The sequence below is a fragment of the Mastigoproctus giganteus genome, chromosome 9, assembly GCF_048544385.1.
Source record: "Mastigoproctus giganteus isolate SK-2022 chromosome 9, ASM4854438v1, whole genome shotgun sequence".
NCBI lineage: Eukaryota > Metazoa > Arthropoda > Arachnida > Uropygi > Thelyphonidae > Mastigoproctus > Mastigoproctus giganteus.
Genome location: NC_143583.1, coordinates 100806019 through 100818465, shown reverse-complemented (window position 1 = coordinate 100818465; position 12447 = coordinate 100806019). Strand labels below are relative to the sequence as shown.

Below are 12447 nucleotides of genomic sequence, written 5' to 3'. Positions count from 1 at the left end.
TAACGTGGCTGGACTATGCACCTTGCTCAGGTCTCCTTTCCTTTGATATCATTACTAGAACAATCCCCACAATGATCTCAGGATGTTTATCTCTTTTCGTACTGTTTCGAGATACTACAACAAGATATTGAACTGCCTTTATAAGGCAGTTCGATATCTTGTTGTAGTATCTCGATCATAACCCATGGTTCTTTGTCCTAGTGCTCTAGTTGATTCTTTCACCATTTTGATATTTTTTTGCTAAATCTTGCCCGTTTCTATAAAGGTGAGCTGCTTGACCGCTATACTGGTGAAAAAATTTTCTGTTTATACTCCGGCACGACAACCAAGTCAGTGGAGTTTACAATAAATCGTCAATACAAATATTTATCGTATTTATTTATCGTATCACGGGCTTGAACCCCGGTCCACTCAAGGAACGCGTGCTATGCACTCTCGCTCCTGACCACTGGGCTACGTCAGTTAAGGTAAACAAACAGTCAAATTTTCCCACTTACCCTTTGAACTAAAACTGCATACAAGAATCAAGTAACTGATTCAAATGTGCACACCATTCTGATATAACAGAGTAGGCTGGTTATGCCTCACTCATTTGGCCTGTGCATGACTATCAGGCACATCTGAGTAATGTTTCATGGCCCTATGGCACAAACACACCACATAGGCAGTTAAAATCTCAGTCGGACGGTTCCTTAATCTCCATTCAAATATGATATCCCAATTTGTGGAGACGAAGACAAGAGATGTATTTCAAAGAACTATACAAAGTCAGCCAATGATTACAACGCCAGCAGATGGTAGGTATCTAGTCCTACCTATCTGACGATACAGAAAGATGACAATACAGCAATTCTGCTCAGAATTTGTAGTCACATCGGTCCGTACCAGCAGTCGTACTCTAATTTCACAGATCAAGTGAATTTGAACAGAATTTGGCTACCAAGATCATCAGACTTAAAATGCTTGACTTCTTTCTGTGGAATTACTTGAATGAGCACATTCGCATAAGTCATCCCCACACCCTACAAGAAGCACACGGCAATACTGAGTCTGTTAATGAGGTAAACATCAGCATGAAACTGATGGGGGACAAAAAATTAATTATCTTTGTGTAAATTTTCAATACCCCGCGCCTTGAAAAATATTCAAGTTTTCAAGGTGCAGTCTCGATTTTAACACTATGGATCACCTATGTGATGAACTAGAACGTCGGGTGAAGGTAAGATCAACATGTCCCACGTCCGTAGCTGAAATGGTAACTGTTATGGCGGAGGAACTGTGACTATACCCGCTACAGTCTATCATTCGTCAGTGGAAAGACTGCCCAAGGGGACGGGGGGTTTGATATGCTATTGGAGTGATAGTCACGAACAATGTAAAACCTGCGTATGTCCGGATACGTTTTAGAGAATACTGTATATTTGAATATATCAACCTTCTCGTAGTATATCACTTCATATCACCAGATAAATAAATAAATAAATTTTCTGTTTATACTCCGGGACGACCAAATGATCAGAGGAGTTCACAAGATAGACAGAATACAAGAAACAGCACCGTATTCAGTAGTCACGGGCTTGAACCCCGGTCACTCAAGGCACGTGTACTTATGCACCCGCGCGCCTGACCACTAGGCTACAGCGGCCTATGCCTCCTCCAGTGTCAAATGAACTACACTGTTTCAGATTTCATCGCACAGAATGCAGTAACTAGCATCAGAGTGATGATTTTGTAAGAGTATATGTGAAAAAATATATTTTTTCTGTATTGACCTAATTTTAGGATTGCTTTCTATCTAACATGTGTACAACATAAATTTTCCATTAACTTTATTTCATATGGAAAATTCTGTTAGTTCCTTTAAGTTTGGAAATCAGTACAGTTTTGTTTATAACAGACAGAGATAATTTAGGCCTCAATATTCAGTATATTCTGTCTGTAAACTGTGTTCCACGGTCGGTTTTCCTGTTTGAGGGATGAAAAACCGGCGATTTTAGGAGGTAGGAGAAGCAAAGTCATGTGACCCTCACCTAAAACCGATTAACTCAGCTTCCGTGGAAATAACCCATATAAAACGAGACGGTGTTTGAATCCAGGCCATGGTGTGGAAATAAGCGATCTTAGCTAATCATAGCATGCGATAATAGTGTGTCCACCACCTACTTAGATATCTACTCGGCCTTTGATTCTGTGAATATCCCAGCATTGCATTTTCTGATGAATTACTATTTCTACATCAGGGGTGATATTACCTTGTTCGTCGATTCCTTCTTCCGAGAGAGAATTCTAGCAAATACTAACTTAGGATTCTACATCGAGATGTGGGATCCTGGAGACACTGCCTCTTCATCTGCCTTTAAAATTGAGCAATTGTTCGTATTCTTGTTGCAACGAAACTGTCAGTGTGGTACAGGAACCTTTCCTTGTTATTATCTACTCTGTTAAGCTGTCGGTGCTTTGTAAAATTGTTTCATTTGTTTAATCATTTCTAGTGTATGTTGTTACTGTGTTGTACAGGAATCATAATAAATATTTACGGTTATATCGACAGTCCGTTAATGAAATGAAAAAAGAAAAATTCTGTGGATAGCTTAAAGAGATGATATTGTTGCTGTTGGATTAGGGTTTTTAAGAGCATCAGCGACTAAGGCCATATTGCTCAGTTATATTGTTTGTAAATTAGTGTGTTATGAGGTCGATTTTCTGTTTGCTGGACGAAAAATCCGAGTTTCCGGGAGAAAAAACTACGCTACCCTCGATCGAGATCGACTAACTCAGCCAACGTTGTGATAAAGGTCAATAGAAATCCTTACTTCATCGACAAGATTCGAACGCAGGCCTTCTCCACCCGGTGCGGGAGGACGGCGATCCTACCAACTGTGTTACCCACGAGGGCAAGAGATGATATGAATCTGAAAGAAAGTCCAATTTAGTCAATGGAAAAAATCTGTATAAAGTCTTCCATTTATGTTGAAAAGTACGATATATTATCAAGAAATAAAGCCATACAAGGAATAAAAATTGAAAGGAAATGCATAAGAAGTAAGTAGACATTACTGTTGTCCAAGAATTAACATTAAATAAAAGCTACAATTTAAATGTCGTTTTAGGGCAATTGAATTTTATTCTAGAAGCAAGAAAAATTATTTCACGGTTTATAACCGCAGCGAAGGAACACTTTATTGGCCCTTAAACGAATAATTGCAAGCATTTACACGCAATTACAGTGCACCTCTAGCATATTGGACATCGTCTGTTCGATGACATAGGAATGTTTAGAGCGAACACTTTGAATAACTTACTGCTAAACACAAACAAAAACTAATTTCTAACGTCTAGACGTGCAGCCTCTAAAGCACGTACTACGGTTCATTAAGGAATAGATAGCGATGCAACCCACAAATTTCTTCCAGGATTTACTAAATTAATTGATAATGGAAATACATGCTTTACTTCGGAGTCGGTGTACATGATTATGTTAAGAAATGGCTGTACATTCATTTAAATTTTAAATGTATTTAAGTTGATGACTCTTGCTTTCGAGACGTATTTATAAAGTACAATTAATGTATTCCTATCTTATGTAATTATATTTTGAAATGTAAAAACATCATGTTCATGTAAAAATAAAACAATGTACATAAGTGGATTTTTGAAAGGGTCTGTTGTAATTTCAGGTTTGCCAGGAATACGCAACGAGATATTTTATGCCTGTTGTCCGGAGCCGTACGTGGATATCACTTTCACCATCCATATTCGTCGCCGAACTTTGTATTACGGTTTCAACCTCATTATTCCGTGTGTTCTCATCTCATCTATGACACTCCTGGGTTTCACACTGCCCCCAGACTCAGGAGAAAAGCTAACTTTAGGTAGTAGTTTTCTAATGTATTTCAGCGTTTTCTGAGGATTATTAAAATGCATAACACTTGATATTATGGCGGTTACGCTGTGGCAGAAAGCTGTTTGGTACACTGGTATTATATGTCAACAGTAATCAAAAGTTGCACTTCTTCTTCGCGTCTCTAATTTCTTCTACAAGAACCTCTCCAGTTTTTAATCGAAATGTATTGGGAAATTAGTATTCTCTCATTACATCAGTAACGTAAACGATTGATACTTATTTATAGTTGTTCGTTTTTATGTAATCTCAAGTGTAATGCATTTTTGAACAAATGGTCAGAACCTATGAGTAGCTTTGTACTTGAAAACAAAACGGAGGGTTGGGAGTTTGATATCGAAGTGAGCGTTAATTCACATGTGTTCTCTGTATTCCAGGAGTTCAGAGCGTAGTCAACTTAAGACTATTGCTTTCGGAAGAGTCCTGAATTCAATTATTGAGTTTCTTTCTCAATAAACTTGAATGCTCATAATAGAAACCCATAATAATATAACATCAGCATTCTTAATGATATTACGCCATACAAGGCTGTACATTGAAATGCTGGATTACCCACATCTACTGAGGCATTGTTTTTTCACTTGTAGACTATAATAGATTAAGCACACCTCGATTAAAATTAAATTTTCAGCTGTCACTAGGTTCTGACCATCTCTGTGTGTCTCTTATTTTATTATTACTATTTTATTTTTGAAAAATTCAATTGTTGTGTCAAATGGTTACTTAAATCATCCAGCCTCATTTTCATAACCTCGTTCGAACATGAATAGCAATTTTAGTAAATGATACAGACCATCGATACTTTCAAAGGTGAGTTCTTTACTTTGATGTGAAAAGACACTACATAAAGATGCCATCTTTGTTAATGGCCACCACGAAAGAGTATTTTATATCTTCTTGGGAAAACGATCTGGGTTCAAATCCCACCGATGATATAAGGAATCTTAGAAGTTGTTTCAAGTGATGGTAGTCGCAAGTGTAGGTGTACATTTCGAGCCCTTCCATCATAACGTCCTTGAGAACCTTCGTATAGATAATTATGGATGATGCCTCATCTAAATCAAGTGAAATGCATTGCTCAGTTGTACAGTTTGTGTCATTGGGTACGAAACCAACCTGCTAATTCATCTTGTTATGTTTCGTTAATATTATAGTATCAATAAAACATGCAAGTCAACAAGGCCTTTGCTAGCTGCAAAAAAAATAAAAATTAAAAAAGAACCTTGGTATAATAAATATCACTCTTATGATTGATTGACATCATATGATCTTAAATCACTAATCTGACACCATACAGCTTCCAAACCAACTACTTGCACACTGCTCTTTCCACTTCCAGGGGGTAATAATTTCGCTAATTCATAAATTTTTACATACTATCAACCTCGATTATCCTGCTAGGCAGTGTGCTCCACTGATCGACAATACGCTAGCTAAACGTAAAATCCCTTTTACGTTTGGTCAGCGAGGACCATTCTATTAGCTTTTCACCAACAGTTTATACTTATTTCTCCTATTTTTTGTCCGATTTCAGTGTGAAAATTCCACAATTCCATCGGCCTTTATTTTTCTTTCCTCCCTTTCACTGGTGTATATACCCAATCAGATCTTTCCTACCCTCTGAAATGCCTACCTTACAGGCTCCGTAACCCAGATCTTTGTAATCTCTCATATAGACGTCCATTTGATATTCTCACAGGACCAGTCACCTGGCTTCGAACTCTTTCAAGAAGCTATGCTTTCTTTAGATGCAACCTTCAGGCCTAAAACACAATGTTACAAATGCAGTATGAACATAGACTTATATAATGGAACTATAGCCTCTTTCTGCCTAGATCCAAATGTGTGGGACATCATTGCTCTGACACCATATATCTTGTAGAATATTGCTATCATTCAAGATTAAAAATAAGAGAGGCGCTAGCATCGAACATTGAGAAATCCCACGTATTACCCTTCTACACTCTGAAGAATAGCCATTTATAGCAATCCCCTGCCTCTTTTTCCTCATCCATCACTCAATCTACCTCAATATCATTCCTATAATCTCGATACGCTCCAGCTTGTACAGCGACCTCTCATGTGGAATCGTGCCAAAAGCTTTGCTAACGTTTAAGTATATGATGTTGAAATTATTTCTTGCACCGCACTTCTGTCTGGTCACGCCACAGTAATTTATTCAGGTTGGTCAAACAAGATTTTCGCAAGATATATTACAAGACGAGACCCCTCAAGATAATCCTCTAATGCGCCCTCAACCACAGACTCCATGACCTTTCCTTCCAGTGAGATCAAACTAACCAGTCTATAATTACCTGTCTCATTCCCCTTAGCAAGACGGTCTCATAATTAACCTTAATTTTTAATTTTTGCTTTTCATTTCAAAACATTTCCTTTAACATTCTTTGTGGGAAGGAAACAGTTTTTAGGATACTACCGAAATAAATTCATCACAAAGACAGTAACAAAAATTGTTGCTGGATCTGTGTGAGTTTTATTGCGATAATGATAATTTTATCTGACGTTAATTACTGCAGGTTATTGTAAGTGCTTCAAAGGGAAAAAAATATTCATTCCCCGAAATGTTGGTGTTTCGAATGAAGTTTGAATTTTTCTACTCCCTACAGTAATTCAAACACCGTACGTGTTTATTACAAACGACAAGAATTAACTAAGATTACTTTTAAATAAGGTGCAAACATTTCTAAAACTTAAATCATACATTTAGTTCGGAAGGAGAAGCATCTTATGTATATTAAGAAGGATCTGTAATAGAGCGTATGCAAGCTATGTGCCAGGTGTGTTTGGCAACTGGTTCCAACAATATTGAGTTTAGGAGGTCTCCTTCAGAAATTTCCAATGTCGTTTTCAGTTTATCACTAGAAAGAGATAAGAAGAATCCTAATATATCTTAATATCATGAAGTATTTGTCCCGGATAGCATTTCTCCAACCATTCTGTAACCTGTGCTCAATTCCTGTTAACTCCTGTTCTGTTATTGACTCTTCAATTCTTCTAAAGCAATATAGAAATCCATTAACAGGCAAATTAAACATTACTCGAAAACCATAGCGTATTAAAGGTCGTAAAATTGGATTCAAACGCTGGACAACTACGAGGAGTTTCCCTGTGTGCATCATCCACTTTATGAAAAATGCTGTTTAAAAATGAGAGATGAAATTGATAAAATGCCGGTAGCTACTACACACAACATTTTCAAATTCAGAAAATAGTGATACAATGGACCATTTTCAATATAGATTCATTGAGACACAAGATTCAATTGTATTAGGAAACAAGATTCAATCTTGTTTCCTAATACAACCATATTTTTACCATTTAACTGTCCTTCACCATTTTAATATACTCGTTATATAAGAGAACAGTGATCGCTATTTGAAATGAGCTGGAATTAAGTAACCATTTAAAAAGCAACAACGTAGGTTTTAGACGTGTTCACCTGTAGTGTGTTGATGTGCGTGTGTGTGTGGTGCAAAACAGATTTCGCAATATTTGACAATGACTGGAATAACGTTTTTATATCCAAACTGAAATGCAATAGCACCTGCTAAACTTTCCAAAAATCTCAGATTTACTTTGTGTTAAGATGACATTTTATTATCTGCTTTGAGGAATACCCTACCCTATCCTATCAGAAGGAACACATAACTCAGAATGGAACATGCATTTATTAAGAAAATTAATACCGGGCTGGCCACGATTTTAACCTTAATTACTGTATGAATAGATGAATAGTTTTTACTAGTTCTGGTAAGAAGCCATTAGTATGCAGTTTATTTTATTTTTTTCAAAAGTAAGGGTGAATTCCAGAAAAGGAGAGGGCCTTCTCAGGCACGCCAGAATCTGGCGTTCTAGTTCATTGAACAGATACTTCGTTGGGTTCAGATGGGTCTGCGTGATGGATAGAGTTTTATCCTGATGCTCTTGTCCGAAAACCATGAGTTCACAAGTCGTGCTCTGTGCCATAGGACGGCAGCCTGTTAGCAGTTCTGCGGATGGGCTCCATAAACTTATCACAGTGTGGAACACACAGCGTTATTCAGGACATGAAGTTAAGACTCGCTACAACCAGTGGATGAGACATATCACGCGAAAAATCCCTCCCCCCACGCACGTCAACAACGGTGCCATTTATGAACTTCACAGCTTGGGTAGTTCATTATGGTCTGAACTGCTCGTCAGATCTTCTCCAGATGAAAACACATCGTGGAAAGTATGCACCGTGACTCAAGCCGTAATACTGCTTGCCATTCATTCACAATGCAACTTCTGAGCTCACTGAGCCTTGTCAACTAGCCCCTTTACTTTGATTTGGTAATCAAGGACTTATATGCTATAAGTTTATCGGAGAAATTCATAACGAGCAGCTCTCTACGAGTTGTGGAAGCAGTTATATATTTATTGTGGCTTCTGACCGAACCAAAGCAAGCACCTTTATGAGTGGTGTAATGGTGCTATCAGTTTTCTCAGGATCCCTTTGCCCCTGTCGATAACGATTTTAGACCTATCTGCTAATTTTTTCACGGCAGAATAATCAAAATCGTCAGCCTTTATTTTTTGATGTATATTAACATCAGTTAATTGGGAGATGTTTAAAAGCTTCCAAATAGCAAAGTGGTAAATTTGTCTAACATAATATCCAATTAACATACCCCTGAAACATACCAAAAAAAAAAAAAAAAAAAAAAAAACTCTTCATTTCTGATACGTTAAAAATGTTATTGATTACTTATTTAATATTGCATAACTTAATATATGAATAATCATACAAATAAAATAACGTATCTTCTTCATGCACAATTACAAGTTTGTTTAGTTATTCAACAGTATCAACTCTGTGTACGACTAATCTATAATATTTAGGAGTTGTTTCAGTGTATTTACATTCTCCATCCAAATTTCCGAGTCTTGTGTTTCAATAAGTAACAGCGAGCAATACATAATTACCAAAATTTCAGTGTCGTTTTTATTAAACCAAATCTAATATTTCAGCGTGCCGTGTACATGACGTACAGGCCTATAAAAAGTTCCTTTCTCAGTACAAAGTAGAGAGTGGTTATAAAGTACTGTCCCAGTTTTATAAATTAATAAATCGCAAAGCTATATATAGGTCGCAATGCTCGTGCTGGTTTTATCTTTATTCGTAAATATAAAAAGCTTGTAGCTGTGGCCTCCAGCTTTTTATCTTCACATGAGGTTTTATTCAAGCCCTAACTTTGGTTTTATTCAAGCCCTAACTTGAGTAACCAAGTCCGTTTTAAAACATTTTCCGAAAATTAAAGCACTTTTAATTAAACTTTATTATAAGAATGGCAATTTTATTGCATTCCTCAGAGCGTATCAAAAACAAAAATGTCTCAAGGTCTCTTTGTTCGAGCAGAATCGTATTAAATATTTAAGGCGTTTCAAAGCAGGCTGCTTAACCCCTAAGTCTAGAAGTGGCGGTCCGTCAGCATCACAAGAAACCATTCAAAGAACTGATAAGGTCCAACAACAAAAAGTTCGATCGAATTGGTTGAGATTATATCTAGTATTCGCCACACACATGGTATGACTGGTTTTTCCTAGAGCACTGTAAGTAAAGTCAAAAGGCAGCCATGATTTTCGTCATGTGGATGACTGAAATGGTTGCGCAGGATCCAGGATGATTATTTAACATTCGATTTGCTAATGAAGCGCACTTTCAACTAGACTGACCTGTGATAAGCACAAATTTTTGGCTAGAGAAACCACTCATGCGTACTTTTATGAATCACTCCACCCATTACAGGTTGCAGTATGGCTTGGATTTACAGTACATGCTGTTTGGTTTTATTTGAAACCATTACCAATTGAGGGCATTTTGAATGATGCACGATTAGAGGCACATGGTATTTTAGCCTATTGCGAAACAAAATTATCCCAGTAAATAATGCCATACCACTCCTACAAGAAACCTTCACAGAAGAGCAAATTATCAGTCTCAATTTTCCACATCCTTGGCCTGTAAGATGTCCCAGCCTAACTTCAGCATACCTTTAGTTGTGGGGATGTCTGAAACATCGTGTTCAAAGCGATTCACTTTTTCTTTCATATTTTAAGGAAAATTTCTTTAAAAGGAAGTAGTGAACAGTTCATCTGAAATTTTGAAGGCAGCTCTGGAAGATACAATTCCCAATCTTGATTTCCCATTAGAAAACAATGGTGGTTAGTTACGAGATGTCATCATCCATAAATATTGGTTAAATTTATTGGTGAACCTAATGACAGAGAGCCATACTGAAATATACATAATCAGAGTATGTGTTTTACAAGACGTTGAACACAGTAAGAAGGGAATTAGCACAATCAGTGAATGAAACAGGTCGGCATTGAGTTTGGTATTTTTCGTTTTTCTGTCATTGTACATAGCGAGTGCGAAATGAGAAACAGGAATCATTTTAACTCTTTCCTTGTATAACGTAACCAATGTTTGCATGTCTATAGTTATTACGATTTTTCAAAAGCTAGATGCTACTAATCGATTGGCTGCTGATGTCAAAGCCGTTGGTGACAAGTAAGTCTACGAATACTCCTCTCTGTTTACTTTATGCTACCATTTTATGTATCTTTGTGTATTTATTAATATTAACCATTAATCGCCAGAAGTGAACCAAACGGGGGAAAAATCTCTAAGGAAGTTTCGTCCCTTCATTCTGATTAATCTTGGAAATGCCTGAAATTACAATTTCGTAACTTTATTGAAATTATAAGCATATGAAATTGAACCTGCTGATGCATTTGCAGTCTTTGGCGTGTTGCTTGGTAAAGAGACGAATAAATTACAGCTTAATCTCCTATACAGATATGAATACTATTAGTATTTTAATATCATCACCCTCTAGTTAAAAATTGAATATATTTAGTTGGAATTTTTAGAATATTTAGCTTCAAGGAATTTGAAATATTTAGTTTCAAGCGCTTCCAAAAGTAATCTTCAATCTTAAAAAAAAAAGTATTTCTTGTCTCAGTAGAAGCAACTCACTGCTTGCAGTTTACAGCAGGTTGTATTCGTGACAGAATCCACTAAAGAAGAAACCATTTGAATGATAATAAAGTATCATTATTTACCAGAGATTTTCTCTTACAGATTATTCCTCCGTCTTCATTGTCAGCCATTTTAAAAGTTGCTTGTATAAATGTGATGTGTTTTATTTATTTTTTATTATTATTATTTTCTTTTCGGATTCGTTGTCGGGCGTTTCGTGAGCACATCAGTTGGTCCTTTAACTTCTTTGGTTTCACGTAATAATCTTTGCACGGTAATTTCTATTTAAAGAGCATACCTTTCTATATAACACATACAAAATATAAAAGTTCTTCACCACTGCAACAGTAGTCAGTGTTTTTTTTTTATTACTATTATTAATGGTGACTTGAGGTTAATCCTCCACTTAGGCCTAATCTCAATGCATTGGACCAGCAATGAGTGTCAGAAAATGCATGCAAAGAAGGTAAGCCTGCACTTTACCAGTGCCTGAAGGTTTTTCTTCAAACCCAAATTGACACGATGGATATTCTATTATTATGAATAATATAAAGGAGAGGAAGGGTGGAACGATTGATTCAATATATGAACAAACGACAACCAATCTGAGTGTACCTGAAACGTTAATTTTACACCACACAACTCTGTCTCTTGCAGAACCACCCTTGTTTGTTTATCAATGTAACTTTATTTTTTTCCCTTAACTTTTATTTCTATTACAATGCATGTTATTGTTCTCAGGTGTGACGATTCTTCTCTCTATGACGGTGTTTATGTTGCAGTTAGCCGAAAACATGCCGCCGACCTCCGATGCCGTATCCATCATAGGTGTGGCCCCCCGTTTGTTTAGATGATGTGTTTTTGTTCGTGTGTACGCAAGCGTGAGCGAGTGTGTGCGTGTGTGTATATATATATTTATCTGTGAGTGTACATGCGTGCGTGTCAGTGTGTCTGTGTGTGCTGTCTAGATTTCTATTAGGGCTGCACTGCTCAACTCTTGCATGGTTATCGTTCACAGGTGTGACTATACTCCTATCTCTGACAGTATATCAGCTGCTGGTAACGGACACTTTGCCTCCATCTTCAGAAGCTGTTTCCATAATAGGTGCGACTAATCCCCTCTACCGGATTCCTAAAAATAGCCTTCTATTTGTAATGTGCAAAGAAAAATACCGTACGGGCTCCTCTTTCTGAAGAACTCGCGCGATAATCCCCCCCCGCCTTCCCCACACTTAACAGGGCAGTTGGTGATTAACTTAATCTTCCAGGATATGTGGAATGCGTATTTCTATAGACTTATAGGTATCCCAGCATGCATAAATCTTATTAAAATATGCATAATATAATTTCTTTTTTTTTTTTAATGCCCACCTGCATCTATATACATTATAGATTAACGTTTGACAGTAAAACAAAAGCAACTTTATGATATAATCATCAAAAAGTCGCAATAATGTGAACTTACACAACTCCCTATAAAACATTTTAAATAAACATGGTTTGCTTCTTTTTAATTTTC

General features: G+C 36.8%; 1 protein-coding gene across 8 annotated transcripts in view; it reads left to right on the top strand.

The window, feature by feature from the left end:
* Positions 1-12447, top strand: part of LOC150080594 (neuronal acetylcholine receptor subunit alpha-7-like) — a 267604-nt gene that overhangs the window by 189880 nt on the left and 65277 nt on the right. For 5 of the 8 annotated variants that reach the window (XM_090381719.1, XM_090381717.1, XM_090381720.1 and 2 more), the window contains one exon: positions 3678-3872. In XM_090381719.1, the coding sequence (XP_090237845.1) occupies positions 3678-3872 (195 nt within the window). Of the gene's footprint in view, positions 1-3677; positions 3873-11669; positions 11757-11946; positions 12034-12447 lie in introns of all 8 variants that reach the window. The other 3 variants (XM_090381718.1, XM_090381721.1, XM_090381716.1) reach the window with 2 other exon arrangements.